Source organism: Quercus suber, unplaced genomic scaffold (genome assembly GCF_002906115.3).
Source record: "Quercus suber isolate HL8 unplaced genomic scaffold, Cork oak 2.0 scaffold_481, whole genome shotgun sequence".
Taxonomy (NCBI): Eukaryota; Viridiplantae; Streptophyta; class Magnoliopsida; order Fagales; family Fagaceae; genus Quercus; species Quercus suber.
In genome coordinates this window covers 87,812-107,223 of record NW_027069932.1, presented here as the reverse complement: position 1 = coordinate 107,223, position 19,412 = coordinate 87,812, and the positions used below count along the sequence as shown (strand labels likewise).

The following is a 19,412-nucleotide window of genomic DNA, read 5'->3' as shown; positions in this document are numbered from 1 at the left end:
ACCAAACCCATTAAACTTATCTCAAGGGAATATTTTATATCTCCTTTAAGAGATTATGAATTCCATCTTGAGAATATATGTTCCATCAACACTAAATGCGGCTACCCAACATACTGAGGTTTTGACCATAACTTATAGATCTCACTCCTGATATATCAAAGCAACCTACATCTCATGATCAGGTCCATTATTCTCTCAGGATTTAGAGTTGATGTAAATAGAAGTCGTGAGATTTATTATTCATTTGACAGTCATTAGGAGAATAATAAATCTCACAGCGGTCCAGTTCAATATGTTTTAACTCTTAAAACATATCAACATATCAACTAAAAGTCTCCACTTCCGTGATCAAGACAAATCATCTTAGTTGATATGTTATAGTCTTCGAAGATGAAACGCCCAATTTCATCACCGACTACGAACTAAAATTCTGAGTTTACAAAGAACTTGTGATTTATATCTTTCCCTGACTTTTCACATAAATCACATACTATGCATCTCATGGACTAAGATAATGTCCTATTAGTTCATAAATAGTCTTAAATAATTGAACAACTTAATTATTCATGACATGCCAATAAATTGGATATTAGGGCACAAACCCTAACAATTGAAGAATCGGAGGCTGCAGAGGATGAAAATACATCCAGACTTCAAGAGAATTACGCCTTACTTCTTGAGAAATCGGGTGAGTACGCAAGGGTGGCTAAGGCGGCTGTGAAGAAGATGAAGAAAGCTGAGGAAGATTACAAAAGTCTACTGGTACGATACAAGGAGGGAAAGTGTGAGATTGAAACACTTAATGGTGAGCTATCGGAAGCTTACACAAAAATGAGATTTCTTGAGCAAGAAGTAGTGCAAGCTCATGCCAAGATAGATAGGGTTTCCTCCAAGAAGCTAAATGATGTTATTTCATCTCAAAAACATACGTCAAACAAGTCCAGGTTAAGATATACCGAAAGGAATAGCTCATCAGCCAATGTTACCGAAGAAGTGAAGTTTATGAAGGCCAAAGAGACGACTGTGGATATGTCTATTCCCGAGAAAGTTAAAGCTGAAAAGAAGAAGAAGGTGGCTAATCAACGAGTGTTTAACAAGACCCATAATCAATCAGAAGCCAGATTTGGAGCTAGAGGAAGATCACTTCCAAGATCACAACAGGGTCCTAGAACGAATCATTTCTGTCACTTTTGTGGATTGCAAGCGCTCCTCGATCACAAGGAAGGAGAAATGACAAGAGGTCTTGGGGTGGAGAGCAACCAAGAAGTCAAAACCGTGATCCAAGAATGATGGACGTTATGAAGATGATCGGTGCATTCACCAATTTCTTGGAAAGCTTCACAAGAAGGTTTGAAAGTCCTAACTCTCATACCCAATCCGTCAAGGACATCACCCTAAACGCACGTGACGTGTGGGTGACAAAGGGTACTCATGCATAAGCATTACAACATGTTCATGCATTAATACTTCCCATGTTTGTGAATATGTTTGGTTGTATGCATCTTGCAAGTTTTTAAGTTGTTATATTGTTTGTGTGTTTGTCTTTGGTTCAAATGTTTTTACATAGTTTTTTTTTGGTTACTTTTGTTAAATCTTTTACTGATTTTGTGTCAAAAATCCAAAAACACATAAAAAGTAGAAAATTCTAAAAAGTTTGATCGGCTTTGTTGAGTTTTGTCTCAAAGCATGTTTTGCCTTGTACCTTTGTACTAATACATTTGTGCATTTATGAGCTGAACTTGTTTCTTATCCACTCATATCATTGTGGAAGAAATTCTGAAATCTATGTGACTATTGTAAATAGATCTTCAACCTTGTCATGAATGATTAGTGAATGGTTTTGTTGATCATGAGACATGCATAGACTTGTGCCTATATATCTTCCCACTTTTATTTTATTGCTTTACTCAAAGAGCTCACCAAATGTAAATCTCCAAATGAAAAGAGATATTGAGCTGCAAAAGCCTGTCGCACATACTAGTATTTGACTAGGAAAAAGAGAAAGCGACCAAAATAAATTGTATGATGCCCAAAAAGCCAAAGGCTAAATCATCAAATTGAAATATTAAAAATTTCAGGCATCAATCTCATAATGAGATATATTGATTCAAAAAGATCAATTGATTTGTTGAAAATGGAGCCAAATGAAAAGCTTCAAAGAAATGTACTCAAGTTTATGTGAGAGGTCATATATGCATACTTTTATAATTGAGATAGGTCACATTATCTAGTGCTAGTTGTGTATGCCTTGATTGAATTGATCATTGAAGCTTCACATTAGACTAAAGACTATCTCATTTTTGATACCCACACACAACACACAAGTCTATATTCAATAAATGTCATATTCATTTGTGTGATTGTACTTGTTTAAATGTGTTTTCACAAGCTCAATCTTTATTGATCAAACACAAAAAGATTTTTGAGTGTTTTAGCTTGTTTTAGAAAGTATTTTGTTTTTACAAAAATGTCAAAAATTTCAAAAACAGTGTTGCCCTGATTTAGCAACTCAGTCGAGGGTTGGTCCAGTCGCATGCCGCAGTCGTGAGCTCACTCCAAGATTTTTCGCGACTCACTAGCGAGTCAAGGTCTCAGTCGCGAAAAATACTTAGAAAAATTTTCAAAATTTGAGTTTTTATGATTTTCGTGGTTCAGTATGGCGATTTGTTCGCGAGTGGAAGGTCCAGTCGCGAGGGGTACACAGAGATTTTCGCGGCTCACCTGGCGACTGTATCGCGGGTACACCTTCCAGTCGTGAAAAACACTTAGAAAATTTTTCAGAAATCTTAACTTCTATGTGTTTCATGGCTTACCTGGCGACTGACTGGCAACTTAATCCAGTCGCGAAAAATGCGTGATTTGCATTTTAAAGATAGTTTTTTAATACTTTTTCAGTTTTTCCCTCGAATTTTTGTGACTGTTCATTATCTTCCTCATTTCTCTCTCTCAAACACTCCGTGTCTCTCTTGAATAAGCTTCCATTTTTGTATCATGTCTACTTCAAACATGAAGAAAAAGGTATGGGTTTTCTCTATCTCAATTCATTGTACTTGATTTGAGCATTTTTTTTCTTGTTTTGTGAGGTGTTTTTGAGTTCTTGCGAGTTAATGGGTTCGAACTTGGGTTGGGTTTATGATTGTTGAGATTTGATGTTCTAGTCTTAGCTTTACTTTGTTTCTAGTATTCTATACATGTGTGTTATCATGTTTTAGTTTTTCAGAGGTGTTTACTTGGTATTTCTCTTACCCATGTTGTTTGTGGTTCGGTTTTATTGGGTTTTTCTCTCTGTGTGTGGGTTTTGGCCAGTTCTATTTGGTTGTTATTATTTTTTAAAGATAGTTTATTTCTTCTGCATTGTGATTATTGTCTGCTCTGTGTTGGTTTGATCATCTCATTCTCATGATGTCATATCTCATTGCCATATGTCTTGCTTTAGGTAATCTAGTTTTAACTACTTCTGTTCATCTGATTATTACTTGTTGAAATATGTGGTTGGGTTTGTGCTCTAAAGAACTCTGGGTTGTTTAAACTGTTACTAATGTTTTGAATTTCATCCATTATGCTATGTCTTGTTGTGGCCTTTTCTATTTGTTTACAGATGGCCCCATCTCCTACAAAGAAGAAGACTCCTGCTAAGAAATCTAATAAAAGGCTAAAAATGGACCCTAACCTATTTAGGTCGGTTCATCACTTTGAGAGATATAAGGACTATTTCTTGAAAGGAAACATCATTTAGGAGAGATTTGTTGATTTAAGGGATTTGAAGGAAACCTTTATTACAAGTTGTTTTGAGGGTAGAGGTTGGGAAAGATTGTTGAGTGACCTACCTCCTGTCTGTGAGCCTCTAATCAGAGAATTCTATGCAAATGCTGAGATAAGGGAGGAGGAGTTGAGTTGTTGGGTGAGAAGAAAGGAATTCATCATCAATGCACATGACATTGATGAGGTGCTAGGTCTTGAAGAATTAGAGGACTTTGACTTCATTAATTATAAAGACAGGATGCTATCTTTAGACACTGTCCAGGCTCGGATTGGTGGTGTTAAAGAAAACAGATGTCTCAACACTACTGATTTTCCTACTGACATGAGGTGTCTGACCACCATAATGATGTACAACCTGTATCTGATAAGGAAGATGACTACACTGACAAATGCCAGAGCTATCTTCCTCATGGAACTTAAAGAAAAAACCTTCATTAACATCAGTTCTCACATCTTTGACACTATAGTAGATGAGACTAAAACCACTTCTAGGCCCAAGCTAATCTTTCCCAGTCTTATTATGAGGCTTTTCATATTAAAATGTGTTGAGATCCCTCAAGATATCAGTCCCATGACTCCTCTATCAGCCATAAACAAATTCACCCTCACAAGGATACAAATTCGTCTGAAGAAGAGGGTGACCAAGGAGAAGGTGATCCTATGGAAACTGAAGCAGAGGCTGCAGGACAGACTTCCACACCCAAAAGTAGAGCCAAAAGGAGCAGGGCTTCTACTTCATCAGCTGTACCTCCTGATGCATTTCAGATCATCCTGGAGAGGCTTGATGGACTCAGAGAGGTTCAAAATCAGCATACTGAAAGGATGACAGCAATGCAGGATCAGCTTGATATACTTTCAACTAAGTTTGACAGCATCTACACCAACCAGGAGTAGTGACCCTTTGGCCATTTCGATAAAAAAGGGGGAGAATTTTTGGGTTACACTTGAGGGGGAGTGCTTGTTTGAGGGGCAGCTTTCATTATCATATGTTGTTATGTTATGTTTATAGCTTTGATACTGTGTTTTGGTTAACTGCTGTTATTATTGGTTTGATACACTGTGGTTTTAGTTATTGTTTGGCTAAAACTCACAACTCTTGGATAGTTTTGTATTATTGTTTTGTACCTGGTACCTTTGTAGGTTTTTAAGGTTCTTAGTTTATGTTTGTATCTGTTGTTTTGGTAAGCTTTTAAGGTGTCTATGTACTTGCTGCTAAATGTTATGCATTTTCTTTAAGTACTCTCACTCTTGTGCCCTTGTAGGATTTTATTCCTAAATGCATATACTTCATGTACTGTGCATTGGTTGAGTGTTGATCATTCAAGTGATTTGCTTTGTGTTTATTAGCTTGAATGTTTGGATGTTCATTCCAAGTGTGAATGAGCATTGTGATCACTTGTTTGTAGTGATTGCCTGTTTAGGTCTTGCCATGGTCTATTGCTATATTCCATTTTGCTTGATCACATTGTGCTTGCTCCATATGCATTACAAGTTTTTTGCATACAATGAACTTATTGTGTTGTTGTGTTTCAGGAGATACTTGTTCTTATGGTTCAAGAGCTACACAAATTCTAGAGTTAGGTGTGAGTGAGTTTTCCAACTGTTCTTAACTCACGCGTTAAGTCTAGAGTTTGTTATAGGGTTTTGTCACGGAATAGCCAAAGGGGGAGATTGTAAGCTTGAATTTTATCAACCATCTTGTTGGCTTTATTCTGTACCAATTTGCTTGTAATTTAGCACTTAGTAACCCTATATTTAGATGGGATTCATGTAAGGGTAGTGTGTGAGAGAGTGTGAAGAATTGCTCAACAATGTACAAAGAAGCAGGGACTCGCGGCTGACTCACGACTTGCAAGCCGCCAACTGTAGCACATGTGAGAAGCATGCGGGGAGGTGAAGGGTCACGCCAACTATTGCACTACAGGAAAAAGGTCCCAGGCTGGCCAGGCCGTTAGCTCGCGACTTAGACCAGTCGCGAGGCCAAGCCGCCAACTTCCCCTGTTTAGGAAAAACTGTCTCTTCGTATTCCAAACACACACCATTATATATAGACCCTTATACCCATGAAATGTTGAGAGCTTACAAAGAGAATTTTGAGAGAGAAACCCTAGAGAAAAACAAGATTGCCTCATCCTCAATCTTCACTAAAAGACTCTTCAAATTCCTCTACTGTCTTCCTCTCCATTGATACATCCTTGAGAGGTTCTTGACCAAATCCTTTTCTCACTACACCCATGTCTGTGAGAAGGTCTTTTGGTGCTAAGGGGAGCAGTTTGGAAGGAACCAATGGTTATTGGTTGATGCTATGGGTTATAGCGGAATTCGGTAAGCTAGAGAAGAAAAAGATTCGGCGCAACCTCATTGGAGCAGGAAGCTTGGAGGGCTTAGGTACCTGGGTAGATTAGGCTTGGAGGGTCTATTGCTGTTTATGTATCCCAACTACATTTTCTAGTGGATTATTGACCGCTTGAAGGGCGGTGGAGAGGTTTTTCGCTGAGGTCTTCGATTTCCTCTTCGATAACACATCGCGTGCTGTCCTTGTGTTTGCATCTCTCTTCCCTTTATCTTTACCTTTTATTTTCAGTTGTGGATGTGATTATAATTGGCTTAGATTTTTTATCAATTCTGTGTTTGGCTTATGTTCATGTTCTGCACATTAATTGTTTGATAATAAGCTTGAATTGGTAATTTGTAATTGGGGGTCTAAACGTTCATAGTGCTTTCAACACTATTTGAACTTTCAACTCTCATCACGATTTTCGATTGATCGAAAAATATATTTGATTGATCGAAAGTTCTTCGATTGATCCATTAGCAATCGAGCACCAATCGAAACAGACAGAGGCTGACCAAAATTTTAATTGCAATTTCGATCAGTCGAAAAACAGGTTCGATCGATCGAAATTCTGGAAAAATCAAAGTTTTGAAAAACAAAGCAATTTTATTGTGCATTTTATTCCTAAATTCAATGCTTTTAGGAGTTTGTGCATTTTCAAAACTTTCTACATAAAATTTTATTGTGCGTTCAGTTGCTGCATTAAAGAGATTAAAGATACATAAGTGGGAGTTCTTGTACTTACTGGGAATCCAAGAAAGAAGTAGTCCATGGACTCGGAGCTGTCACGTGGTCGTGGTAGTAAGTTTCCTACTTAAGGTAACAATAGGATGTTAGTGGTCTAAGTCGCTATTGTGTAATCTTCAATTCTTTCATAGTGATTCAGTTTTACCTTGAGGATAGCTAGGTTAAATCCTCCCCAGGTTTTTTACCGGTTTGGTTTTCCTAGGTCATCATATTTTTGTGTTTTTTATTTTCTGCAATTTACATTGATATGATATATTTGTGTTAACCTAGATTTGATAATTTGACTAAGTTAATCACTTGGCTAATTAACTAGGTTAATCTGGCTGTGTTTTAAAGGGTCTAAAAACGTACAACATCATATTATTTACGTTAAAAAAATAATACATATTAATTTCAAAGTTCATTGCAAGATGTGAATTGCTAGGTTATTGCAACAATAAGTAGCGTTGATACAACAATGGGTTGGTATTACATTTTGTGCGTACTTTGTGAAAGGAATGTCAAACCACGAGTAGAATCATTTTGGTGTGCAAAATGTGAAACAAAAACAAATCCTTCTATCCCAAAGTTAGAGGCACTTTCATTAAACTACATACTCTCCAAATATTTATAAAATATTTATCTCACTATAACTACTATATATATACACACACACACACAATAAGAGATCTTGCTGAAAAATAAACTAAGGCACAACTTATTTAAATTATTGTAAAACTATTGATATTGGAGAAGGAATCTCAAGTGATTTGAAAAAACAAATTTAGGAAAAAATGGATTTTCCTACTTCATTTGAACGGATTTAATATAAATGGTGATTTTGAAAATTACATAGTTGCTAAGATTTTTTATGCACCTTCAAATGACAAAAAGGTATGGAAGAAAGAAAAAATATACACAATCCAATATGCTATATTAATTTTTTTTGCTGCAATATTCCAAAATTAACAAATATAAAAAATAAAAACATTTACAAAAAACTGTCACATCATTGAAATTTAATATAAATGAAAATTCCTACGAAAAATCTTAGCAACAAAGTCCAAACTTTGTAAGATCCGATCTGGAATCTCCCGGTGCCAATTGATTAGTGATTAACACAAATGATGCAACAAAAGGAAAAAGTGATAAAAGCTCAAAAATTGAACAAATATGGACGGACTAAACTTCAAACGTTGAAGATGGAGAAACTGATGATGAAAACAAGGGTCACCATACTGCAATAACAAAGAAAAAATGATTTCGTAATGAAACTTTTTATTGCATCACATAATAAAAATCAATAATATAGAATGAATTAATATGCCTTTATCAACTTTTATTATACAATATTACTCCAAAGTTGTTTTAATTATTGCTCATTACTTGAACAAAATAATTATAATAGATATAAGTATGCAATTTATAATTGTTACTTTTTATGATGAACTCATTATTAACAAAATTTTATAATAAATATGCTATAATATATGTATAATATTTTACAAAAACAAATTTACATAAAACATTATCATGCATGGGTAACTTACTAGTAATGACTAAAAACAAAACAAAACAAAAAAGAAAACCCCATGAAATCTTCTTTATTTTTATACGAGTACAATAATCTCATATATGTTCTGCTTTCACTGAATTTGCACGTCAATGACCTTGCGTTCTGCCTTGGTCTTAGGAATGGAAATGTAAAGAACGCCATTCTTCAGCTCAGCCTTGATCTTATCCTTCTCCAAGTTATCAGGAAGCTGAATACGTGTGTCATAAGAATTGAAGCTTCTCCAAGACCAAGAGTCATTATCTTTACCTTCCTTCTTGTGCTCTCCTTTTATAACAAGCACATCGTCCTCCACTGCCACCTTAACATCCTCCTTATCGAGTCCTGGCATGTCAAACCTCATCTTAACCTCAGTCTCCTCCTCTACCACATCCCAATCGGCACGGGCTTGCCAATCCCATGCTGACCGGTGTGCTCTAGGAAGAGATGTTACAAAATTTGCTACTTGAGCTTGGGAACATATTAAAGAACATACTTGAGTATTAAGTTTTCTTTACAATCCCTTGTATAATTTCCCTCTTTACATTTCTTGATACTGACCAGCTACCCTACACAATGATAGTATATCACTCTTTTAAGACATAGGAGACACAAAATCTGAAAAAGTAGCCCACCCACTAAAATTAAATTATAAAGTACAACCTGATGCTGTGTCTTTAATTTCCAATGGAATAATATAATTGGTATGTCACAATCATCAAACGAGCCTTTAATTTGTTTGCCGTGATTTTGTTTTTTGCTTTATCTTTTCTCCTCAGATTCAGATCCTATCCTAATCTGTTTTATGTGATTCTTTCTAGTTCATGTAATCTGAAGAAGCAGAACTCTTCCTATGTATAACTAATTTACTTGTATTTTTGGTTCTCATAACTAATTAACCTGGAACAAAGAAAACGACTTAAGCAAAGTGTAAATTTCCATGCTCTTGGCATATTCTTTATTCAACCAAGTAAAAACGAAAGTTCCCAAGTTCTTAACTGAAAAGAATGAACAGGAAAAAAGAAGCAAATTTCATGGAGATGTCTCTCTACTCCTTAGTCTTTAATTATGACCTAAGTCATTTCATGTTCCTAAGTGATGCTTTTGTGAATACCAAACAAGTATGTGTTTGAATTAACTTTTTGCTTAATATTCCGTTTGTTTTGTTAAAAAATATTTTTTCGGGAAAAATACCAGTAATAGTTTTGTTGTAAAATCTATATAAAACCTATAAATATTTTTTTTTCATGAAAAAAAAATGTGTAAAACTTGTAAAATGCTTGACCAAAAAATATTAGGTAAATCATTTTCCTACTTACACAAACCCCTCTTCCAGTTTGGGCTCGCATGACCCCCCTCTGAAAGCTCGGAAATGTGTCGAAAACACACGAGCAGTTTAGACCCCCCAAATTAAAGTTACGGCTTGGTTGATTTTGCACTAAATTAATACTAAGTGCGGAATAGTGTAAACACAAGTGAAGGAAATAAGTATGTACGCAGCGGAAAATTAACGGATCTACTTCATTCTCAATCTATAACATGTACTATGTAAATTTCGGATTTCATGTATAAGAGAGCGTACTTTGAAGCGATGAATTTCAAAACAAAGATTGAAGCACTTGGGAATACTTTTAATCTTCACTCCAATTCCACTATCGCCCAAGAAGTGTGGACTTTCAATCAGTTACAAAAGGAGAATTAATTGAGTGACTCTCACTCACATACACTTACTTACAATGATGTTTTTCCCACCATATATATTCTGTACGTTTTTCCTTTTGTATCTAACCAACTATCTAATTGGGCGGCCTTTTGGGCCTTTCCAATTAGGCTTAAGTGTGTGGCTTGGAGTGGGACCAAAAGGGACCAATAAGACACTGCTCCAATAGGCCTTGGGCTTTTCTGTCAACTCTTAACAAGTCCAAAGTTACCATTAACTATATTTAATACCACTATATAAATATAGTTGCACTCTAGGCCTTATCTATAAATTATATCTCAAGACTTTATTGTACATGCAAACCCCTTCATAAAATATTCATAGTAATACAAAGTCATAAATGTGGACTGCCACTTTGTAGATTACTACATCTTAATCTTTGAGTACCCAGTTTAATCCTTTTAAGTTATTCATCATATATTTATGAAATCCAATTTCATAAATATATACTTTAGTAATTTCTTACCAAAGTGGTTAGGCCTAACTCGCTAAATAACAAACCCATTAAATTTATCTCAAGGGAATATTTTATATCTCCATTAAGAGACTATGAATTTCATCTCGAGAATATATGTTCCATCAACACTAAATATGGCTGCCCAATATACTAAGGTTTTGACCGTTACTTTAGATCTCACTCTTGATATATCAAAGCAACCTACATTTCATGATCAAGTCCATTATTCTCTTAGGATTAAGAGTTCATGCAAATATAAGTCGTGAGATTTATTATTCATTTGACAGTCCTTAGGAGAATAATAAATCTTACAGTGATCCAGTTCAATAAGTCTTAACTCTTAAAGCATATCAACACATCAACTAGAAGTCTCCACTTCCATGATCAAGACAAATCATCGTAGTTGATATGTTATAGTCTTTGCAGATGAAATGCCCAATTTTATCACCGACTATGAACTATAATTCTGAGTTTACAAAGAACTTGTGACTTATATTTTTTGTGACTAAATCACATAAATCACATACTATGCATCTCATGGACTATGTGATAATATCCAAATATTCATGTTACCATTATTTCATATAATAATAAAACAACTTTATTAAACACAATATTAAGTTATACATAATGTCACACTTAATATCATACATAGCATCATACAATAGGATTTAAGGGCACTAATCCTAACAAAAAGCGTATAAGCAAGACAACTACTCTAAACCATATTTAAAGCAACACAGCAGTAAAAATGAAATGAACAAGAGTAGGGAAGAGAGATGCAAACACAGATAACACCGAGACATGTTATCAAAGAGGAAACCGAAGAACTTGGCGAAAAACCTCTCCGCCGCCCTCCAAGCGAAAATCGATCCACTAGATAATTAGTTGGGATACATGGGTTAGCAAGAGACCCTCCAAGCCTAATCTACCCGATGTACCTAAACCCTCCAAGCTCCTACTCCAACAAGGTTTCTCGGAACCGTGTCTTGTCTTAGTTCTCCGGATCTCGCAACAAGCTCCATGTTGTATCTGCCATCATTGACTTCTTCCAACTCTTCCCAGCAGCACCAAAACTTTACTTAACACTCTGAAAGGGTATGGTAAGTGTTTGGGCTATCAACCTCTCAATGGTATGGAAGTGGAGAGGTAGGAGATGAGGAAATTCCCAAAACAAATGTGTAGAGGATTGTGGGTATAACAATCTCTAACTCTTAAGGTGTTTGGCTAGGGTTTTCTCTCAGAAGCTCTCCTTAACATTTGTGGATAATGTGGGTATAAATAGTATAGGCACAGAAAGTGTGTATCAGACTGGACAGGCTGGCAAACCAGAATGCCTCGCGGGTATCTCACGGGAAGACCTTACCCGCGAGATACTCGCGAGACACAGCTGTCTCCATCTGGCCTGACTCTTCGCATTCCAGCACGTGCAAGGCACATGATTCTGTTAGGTTCTAAAGACTTAGGAGTTTATGTATTTAGAACTCTAATGTGTATTGCTGTCAAACCATGATCAAAACAAGTTGTTAGTCTTGTTTAGACTTGCTCAAAGTGTGGGCGTTTTATGTAAAGTAGGAATCGAGTGGCTGCAGAAGTATTAGTGACTTTTGGTCTGGCTCGATCGATTGAAAATTAGACTCGATCGATTGAATCTCGGGCAGAACGTTTTTCTGCAGAATTTTTCAACTCAACCCAAGCCCATTAAGGATTAGGGTTTCAGATCTACTTCTTCAACTATATAAAGGAAACCCTAGTCACGTTTTTAGAGTAGCTCTGGATGCTCTTGTTGCTTATATTTGAGGTTTGTGTGAATCTCTTGTGAGATCCTTGAGGAGCTTTCCTTCACATAAACTTAGGGTTTTTAAGGTAGAGATTACTTCAACATCTTGATAATCAACTCAGTTGCTGCTATTGGAGCTTAAAGAAACGCAAGCAGGAGTGCTTGTACTTGATTGGAGAATCCAAGAAAGAAGGAGTTCGTGAATTTGAAGCTTACACGTGGTCGTGTCAGTAAGTTCTACTGGTGGGTAGCATTAGGAAGTTAAGTGTGGGTGCTTGTAAGTCCTTTTGTATGAACTTCGATTCTTTCATATAGTGGATTCAAGTTTACCTTGAGGATAGCTAGGTTAAATCCTCTCCAAGTTTTTTACCGGTTTGGCTTTTCTGGGTGATCATATCTTTGTGTTCTTTATATTTCCACTGCTTTATATCTTGATATGATTATTTGATTGTATTAACCTAGATTTGCATAATTTGATTAAGTTAATCACTTGGCTAAATAAACTAGGTTAATCTAATTGTTGTTTTAAGGGGTCTAAAACCTAACAAATAGTATCAGAGTGGGTAGCTCTCTTGTTTTAGATCTTTTGATCTAAGAGCTAATCCTTGACCCCTATTGTCATGGATAATTTGAAGTGTCTTTCTAATCATGTTTCTGCTCATGCTTCTGTTGATTTTATTGATGCCTGTGAAACTCTCCGTAAGGAATTATTGAAATCTATGAAAATTACTAAGAAATTCAAGGAAGAGTTAAAATTGGCTAATCTTGAAAAAGAGGAATTGCTTGTTAGATTAGATGAATCTAATAAAAAGAATGAATTTTTGGGAAATCAAATTTCCTCTCAAGATGAGAAGATGAAAAGTTTGGAAAAGAGTTAGTTGAATCTAAAGCTAAAATTAAAATTTTGACTTGTGCCAAGCCTGTTGTTGATAACAGAAGTGTTTCTGTTTCTCTTAAGCCTAAAACTGAGAAAGTTTATATCCCTCATTTCAAGAGGAATAATAAAGAAAATACTTATTTTGCTAGGTTAGACAAAGGTAAAAGTACTGATGTAGACGCTGAAATTTCTAAACCTATGTCCAAATCTACTGCTAGTGTGCAAAAGAAATCTGTTTTTGTGCCTGCCTGTCACCTTTGTGGTGTTGTTGGTCATATTAAACCAAATTGTTCTTTGTTGAGACAAGAACCAAAGCCTGTGACCGGAAACCCCACTAGGAATACTGATATTCCTAAATTTGTTCCTATTTGCCACTTTTGTGGTGTTCGTGGTCATATTCTTTCTAATTGTCATAAATTGAAATTTAAGCATTCTGTGTTTCAATCTAGAATATGTGATGATATTTCTCCTGCCATAAGTCCAAATAAATTATTTCATATGCTTTTGAAAATTTTGAGCTTGTTGGCTTGTGAAATGAATTTGCAAGATTTTAGTATTTCTCAGAAGTTTGGTATAATCCCTCAAATACACTCTGCTTCTCATGAATTTTCACCTACAAAGCCAAAGACTCGTGCTATATGGGTGAGAAAAGATTCTCCAAGGTGAGTGTTGCTAACTTGTCCTTGATTTAATTCTGTCAATTATTTGTGGACATGTTTTGTTTCTGTTTTTGGTTGTTTTTTTTTTAGATTGTTTTTTTATTAAAAAAAATCCAAAAACATTGAAAATTTTCAAAAAGACAAAAATATTTTATTTTATGTCTAGTTTTATTTTTTTTTAGGATTACATGAATTATGATATCTCTTTTGATTTTTAACATGCTTGACATTGTAGAGAAACTTGAATAGTATGCTAAGCTATTTCTGATTTTGTGTGAGTATGTACTAATTTGTACATGTACTCAAGGGTTAATTAAGAAATTGATATTTCTTATTTGTGTACCCTATATAGCTTAGTTAAGCACTGTCATGCATTGCATTTGCTTTGTTCATTTAGCATAATATGTGTCTTTTTGTTTTTGGTCATATAGCTTTTAAAACCAAAAAGATTTTTGTGTTTTGTATTCACATCTTGGATTTATAATCAAGGATTGACCATATTATCTTTACATAACAAGTTTATGTACCTTGTTTAGCTTTGATGAGCTTATTTATTGCACTTGACTAGTTGAAGTTTTGTAGTGTGTGTTAAGTGGGAAAGATGTTTATGGTGTTTATCACTTTGTCTTAATCTTGAAGTCACATGTTATTTGACTGTCGGACTTGATCCTTTTGAGAAAGGCATAAATAACCATCTCACCACTGTTCACTAGCTAATCATGAACATGTTAGTACATATCGTAAGATTTTGTACTCGAGAAAGTGTAGCACATGCATAAAAAGAACATAAGGTGTAGCCTCGGTTTAATTGCTAAATGCTTAAAATTGGTGTGTACTATTAGGCTTGATGCCAAATCACATAATTAAAATTAGTGTGTACATTATCCTGGCTTTTTAATAAGTTTCTGATTAAATTAAAATTGGTGTGTACTATTAGACTTGATGCCAAATTACATAATTAAAATTGGTGTGTATATTATGAGGCAAAATCAAGAAACTTACATGATTGGAAGTTTTTGTTCTAGGAGATATGAGAGTTATATGATGTAACTCTTTAGGTGATAGTCTCTTTCAAATTCTATGTGATGAATTTTGTAGACTTTGTGTTTGACTTCTATTCACATATCACCTCACATGTATCTCAAGTTTTTGCTAGTTGCACACACTACACAAGTTACTCTTTGCTAAACTTGGTACATTTTATTGTGTGTGATCTTGTTGTGGCCATCCAAGATTAAAAGTTCCTTGATCTTAATGCAAAATGTGTTTAAAGTTTGAGAAATTCGAAATTCTAGAGCTTGAATGTACCTAAATTGGGGATTTTGATCAAATTGGGTTCAATTGATGCAATTGGCTTGTTGAATTGATGTAATTGATCATTATATTGTATATTCTAGCTTGTGTGATAATTAATTGGTCAAATTTTTCCTAAAAACTTAACAAGTGGCTTTAAATTTTTGGAGTTTTATTAGAAACTCTATGCTCAAGCCAATTTTGTGAATTTAACTTATATTGAACTTAGTTTCACTGCATTAGAGCATGCATCATGACATATTTTTTCATGCATCATTTGTGTTTAGGATTCACATGCATTACATTGATTTTTGTATCCATCTTGCAGTTTTACAATCATATCTATCATTGTTTTCACACATAGCATGCATACACTTTGCTAAATTAGGTACTCAACTTGATTTAAAATTTGATTGATTAATTTTTGAGTTTTGTACATTCTAGTATATGCTATTTCTTATGTGTGAATTGCAGAAAATATTTTTCTTAAGAGATATGATGAATAATCAATGCGCAAATATTTTTCTCTATTCATGCAACTGTTTATGGGTCACATAGTGTCAAGTTTGCATTTATTGAAAGAGAGAATATTTTTTTCATGTGTATCCTCACCTTAGTTTTTGACTTTGGTTTGTGTGTTTTTATTTTCCCCACCTCCTAAAGTTTCCCAAAAACTTTTTTTCCAAAAACTTGTTTTGTTTTTCCTATTTTTATAGGGGGAGATTTTTTTAAAACCTTTGTTGTTCATAGGAGGAGTTGTCTCTATTTTCTATAGAGTTGAAGTGGTTTGTGTCCCCTTAATTCTCTATTTTCTCTTATCCTTTATTGCGTATGGTGACTGTTTACTCTTTGTATGAGTTGTCTTTGTCAATACGTGACAAAAAGTGGGAGAAATTATTGATTTATGGATTTATGGGAAACATGTTTGTCTTGTTTAGGGGGAGTTGAAATTATTTTTGAAAGGGGAGAATATAAATAAAAACTTTTTGTTGTATCTAACTTAGGGGGAGAGTTAGTTTACTTATGTTTTTATTTTTGTTTCTTGTTCACTGCTCATTGATTTATATTTATGAGTTATTCATGATATATGTCTTTGTTTTGTATTTTGTGAAGTCAAGAAATTATTTGTTGATTTACTGTTTTTCTGTCACACATGCGCTTATGCGTTTTGTTTAGTGTTTCAGGAATATACAGGTTGATTCAATTGAGCTGCTGTCTACACTTACAACTAATGGATAGTAATTAGGATTGAATTTGTGTTATGAGCATTATTTTTGTAAAGGGCTTTTATTTGTAAACTTTGATCTTTTAATTTGTGTTTTGTCACGGATTGACAAAAGGGGAGTTTGTTAAGTTCTAGAGACTTAGGATTTTATGTATTTAGAACTCTAATGTGTATTGTTGCCAAATCATGATCAAAATAGGTTGTTAGTCTTGTTTAGACTTGCTCAAAGTGTGGGCGTTTTATGTAAAGTTGGAATCGAGTGGCTGCAGAAGTATTAGTGACTTTCGGCCTGGCTCGATCGATCGATCGAATCTCGGGCAGAACGTTTTTCTGCAGAATTTTTCAGCTCAGCCCAAGCCCATTAAGGATTAGGGTTTCAGATCTACTTCTCCCACTGTATAAAGGAAACCCTAGTCACGTTTTTAGAGTAGCTATGGATGCTCTTGTTGCTCATATTTGCGGTTTGTGTGAATATCTTGTGAGATCCTTAAGGAGCTTTCCTTCACATAAACTTAGGGTTTTCAAGATAGAGATTACTTCAACATCTTGATGATCAACTCAGTTGCTGCCATTGGAGCTTAAAGAAACGCAAGCAGGAGTGCTTGTACTTGATTTGAGAATCCAAGAAAGAAGGAGTCCGTGGATTCGGAGCTTGCACGTGGTCATGTCCGTAAGTTCTACTTGTGGGTAGCATTAGGAAGTCGAGCATGGATGCTTGTAAGTCCTATTGTATGAACTTCGATTCTTTCATATAGTGGATTTAAGTTTACCTTGAGGATAGCTAGGTTAAATTCTCCCTAAGTTTTTTACCGGTTTGGTTTTCCTGAGTGATCATATCTTTGTGTTCTTTATATTTCTGTTGCTTTATATCTTGATATGATTATTTAATTGTGTTAACCTAGATTTGCATAATTTGACTAAGTTAATCACTTGGCTAAATAAACTAGGTTAATCCAATTGTTGTTTTAAGGGGTCTAAAACCTAACAGATTCACTTTGCGGGAAGCTAATTCGCAAGATACCCGCGAGAAATCTTCAGTCTTCAAATGATTGAGTCTTCACACTCTCTTTTTCTAACACACAACTCTTACAATGAAATCCCACAATAAATACAGGGTACAATAGATTGAATATAATTACAATCAAATTTGGCATGAAATATAAGCCAACAAAACATATAGTTGTAAATAATAACTTTACAATCTCCCCCTTTGGCTATTCCGTGACAAAACCCCTAAAACAGACTCTAGACTTAAACGTGGGTTTGGGAACAGTGGCAAAACTCACTCACACCTAATCTAGAAGCTGTGAAGCTCTTGAACCATAATGACAAGTATCTCCTGAAACACAATAACACAATAAGTTCATTGTTATGCAGAAAACTTGTAAAGAAAATGGAACAAGCACAAAGCGAACAAGAACAAATGGAATAAAGCAATTGACCATGGCTTGACCAAACACGCAATCACTATACAATAGTGATCACATTGCTCATTTACACAAGGAATGAACATCCAGACATGCAAGCTAATAAGCTCAATTGCAAACTATCATTTGCATGTCCAACACTCAACCAATGCATAAAAAACATATATGCATCTAGGAACAATCCTACAAGGGCACAAGAGTGAGGTACTTAAGACATAATAGCAATATCTTAAAAGTACAAAAAATTTCTACAAAAGCATTGAGAGAATCACAAAAAAAAAAAAAAATGAGATTAAAACAGAGTATTTTAGCTTTAAACATAAGCAGAAACAGTAAAAACATAAACAAAATAAAAAAGAACTTCTTCTTCTAGCTTCTACCTCCCCTATCATCATACTCCAACTAGCAATGGTCACAAACTCCCCCCTATTAATGATACCATCTCCCCTTTTTGTCATGGAATAGCTAGTCATTTTCTTCTAGCTTTCGTTGAATTTCGTCCAGTTGAGTTTGGAGAGATGTGATCTTTGAATCAAAACGGTTGTGGAGAGAGTACATGATAGATGCTAGTCCGGATATCTTGGTATTGATCTCTTGAAGAGAGTGGTAATGTTGTCAAACTGTTCATCAAAGGCATGGGGTGTAGAACTCGAGCTCCCCTGAGGTGCATGGCTTTCTTGCTTGACATTCTTCTTGGTGTGACTCATACTAGCATGAAGAGTACGAATGGTAATTGGACTTGGTCTTGGGTATGGGCGCTCATCTTCTGAAGGGTGCACACCTTTGAGATTCAAAATCCGTGAGATGAGTTACAGAAAGGAATACAATTCCTTGAAGCAGTCCGATCAACCGTTTTGCCAAGATGTGGAAAATATGAGAGCACACATCAATCTCTTTGTCAGTGATCAGATCATTCAAGAATAATGCTCGACCAAGATTCATATATATAGTGCTTGACAAAGGATAGAGGTTGCTACACATGATCATTGAGAGAAGTCTTAATTCGGGAGAAAGTGATGCCACATTGATTGACTTCTTATTGGGGGAGAATTCCAAATTGGCTCCTAAATTCTTTTTAAGAAACTCTTCATCTGGATTCAGCTCATCATATACCGCGGTATGGGGAGTATTGGTCAGTTAATGTGTAGAAATCTGCCAAGTACACTGGTGTGACAGAGAAAATTTTTTCTCGAACCCAACATTTTATCTCTTCTCCGTCAACAATTGCATTGGCATAGAATTCCTTAACCATGTTCTCGTATGCATCCTCGAGAGTTGAGAGCAAAAAGTTCGCAATCTTTCGTGGCAAACCATATGGGTATATTTGTGTCACTGAGAGATCGTTGATCAACGGCACCTTTCAACTAGCAAAGGAGCGTCTCGAACATAGTTCCGATAGTTCTGAAAAGCCGCATAGGATCTGAACATATCAGTGTCATAGACTTCATTGAAAACCGAGGCCTTTTTGACCTTGTGACGGTTCATCAACATAATGATTGCTCTTTCCCTTTGATGCTGATTCCTTTCACTGCGGAACTTTTAAAAGGAGACATTTGCATAAAGGAACACAGAACAGACAAAACTATGTGCAAAAACACA

At 35.2% G+C, this 19,412-nt stretch overlaps 1 protein-coding gene across 1 annotated transcript; it reads right to left on the bottom strand.

The window, feature by feature from the left end:
• Positions 1 to 8,469: 8,469 nt before the first annotated feature.
• LOC136063049 (heat shock protein 21, chloroplastic-like) lies at positions 8,470 to 19,065 on the bottom strand. The gene is made up of 2 exons (XM_065762932.1): positions 18,927 to 19,065; positions 8,470 to 8,846 (listed from the first exon to the last, which is right to left on the bottom strand). The coding sequence occupies exons 1-2, from the start codon at positions 19,063 to 19,065 to the stop codon at positions 8,470 to 8,472; spliced, it is 516 nt and encodes a 171-aa protein (XP_065619004.1).
• Positions 19,066 to 19,412: the final 347 nt, after the last annotated feature.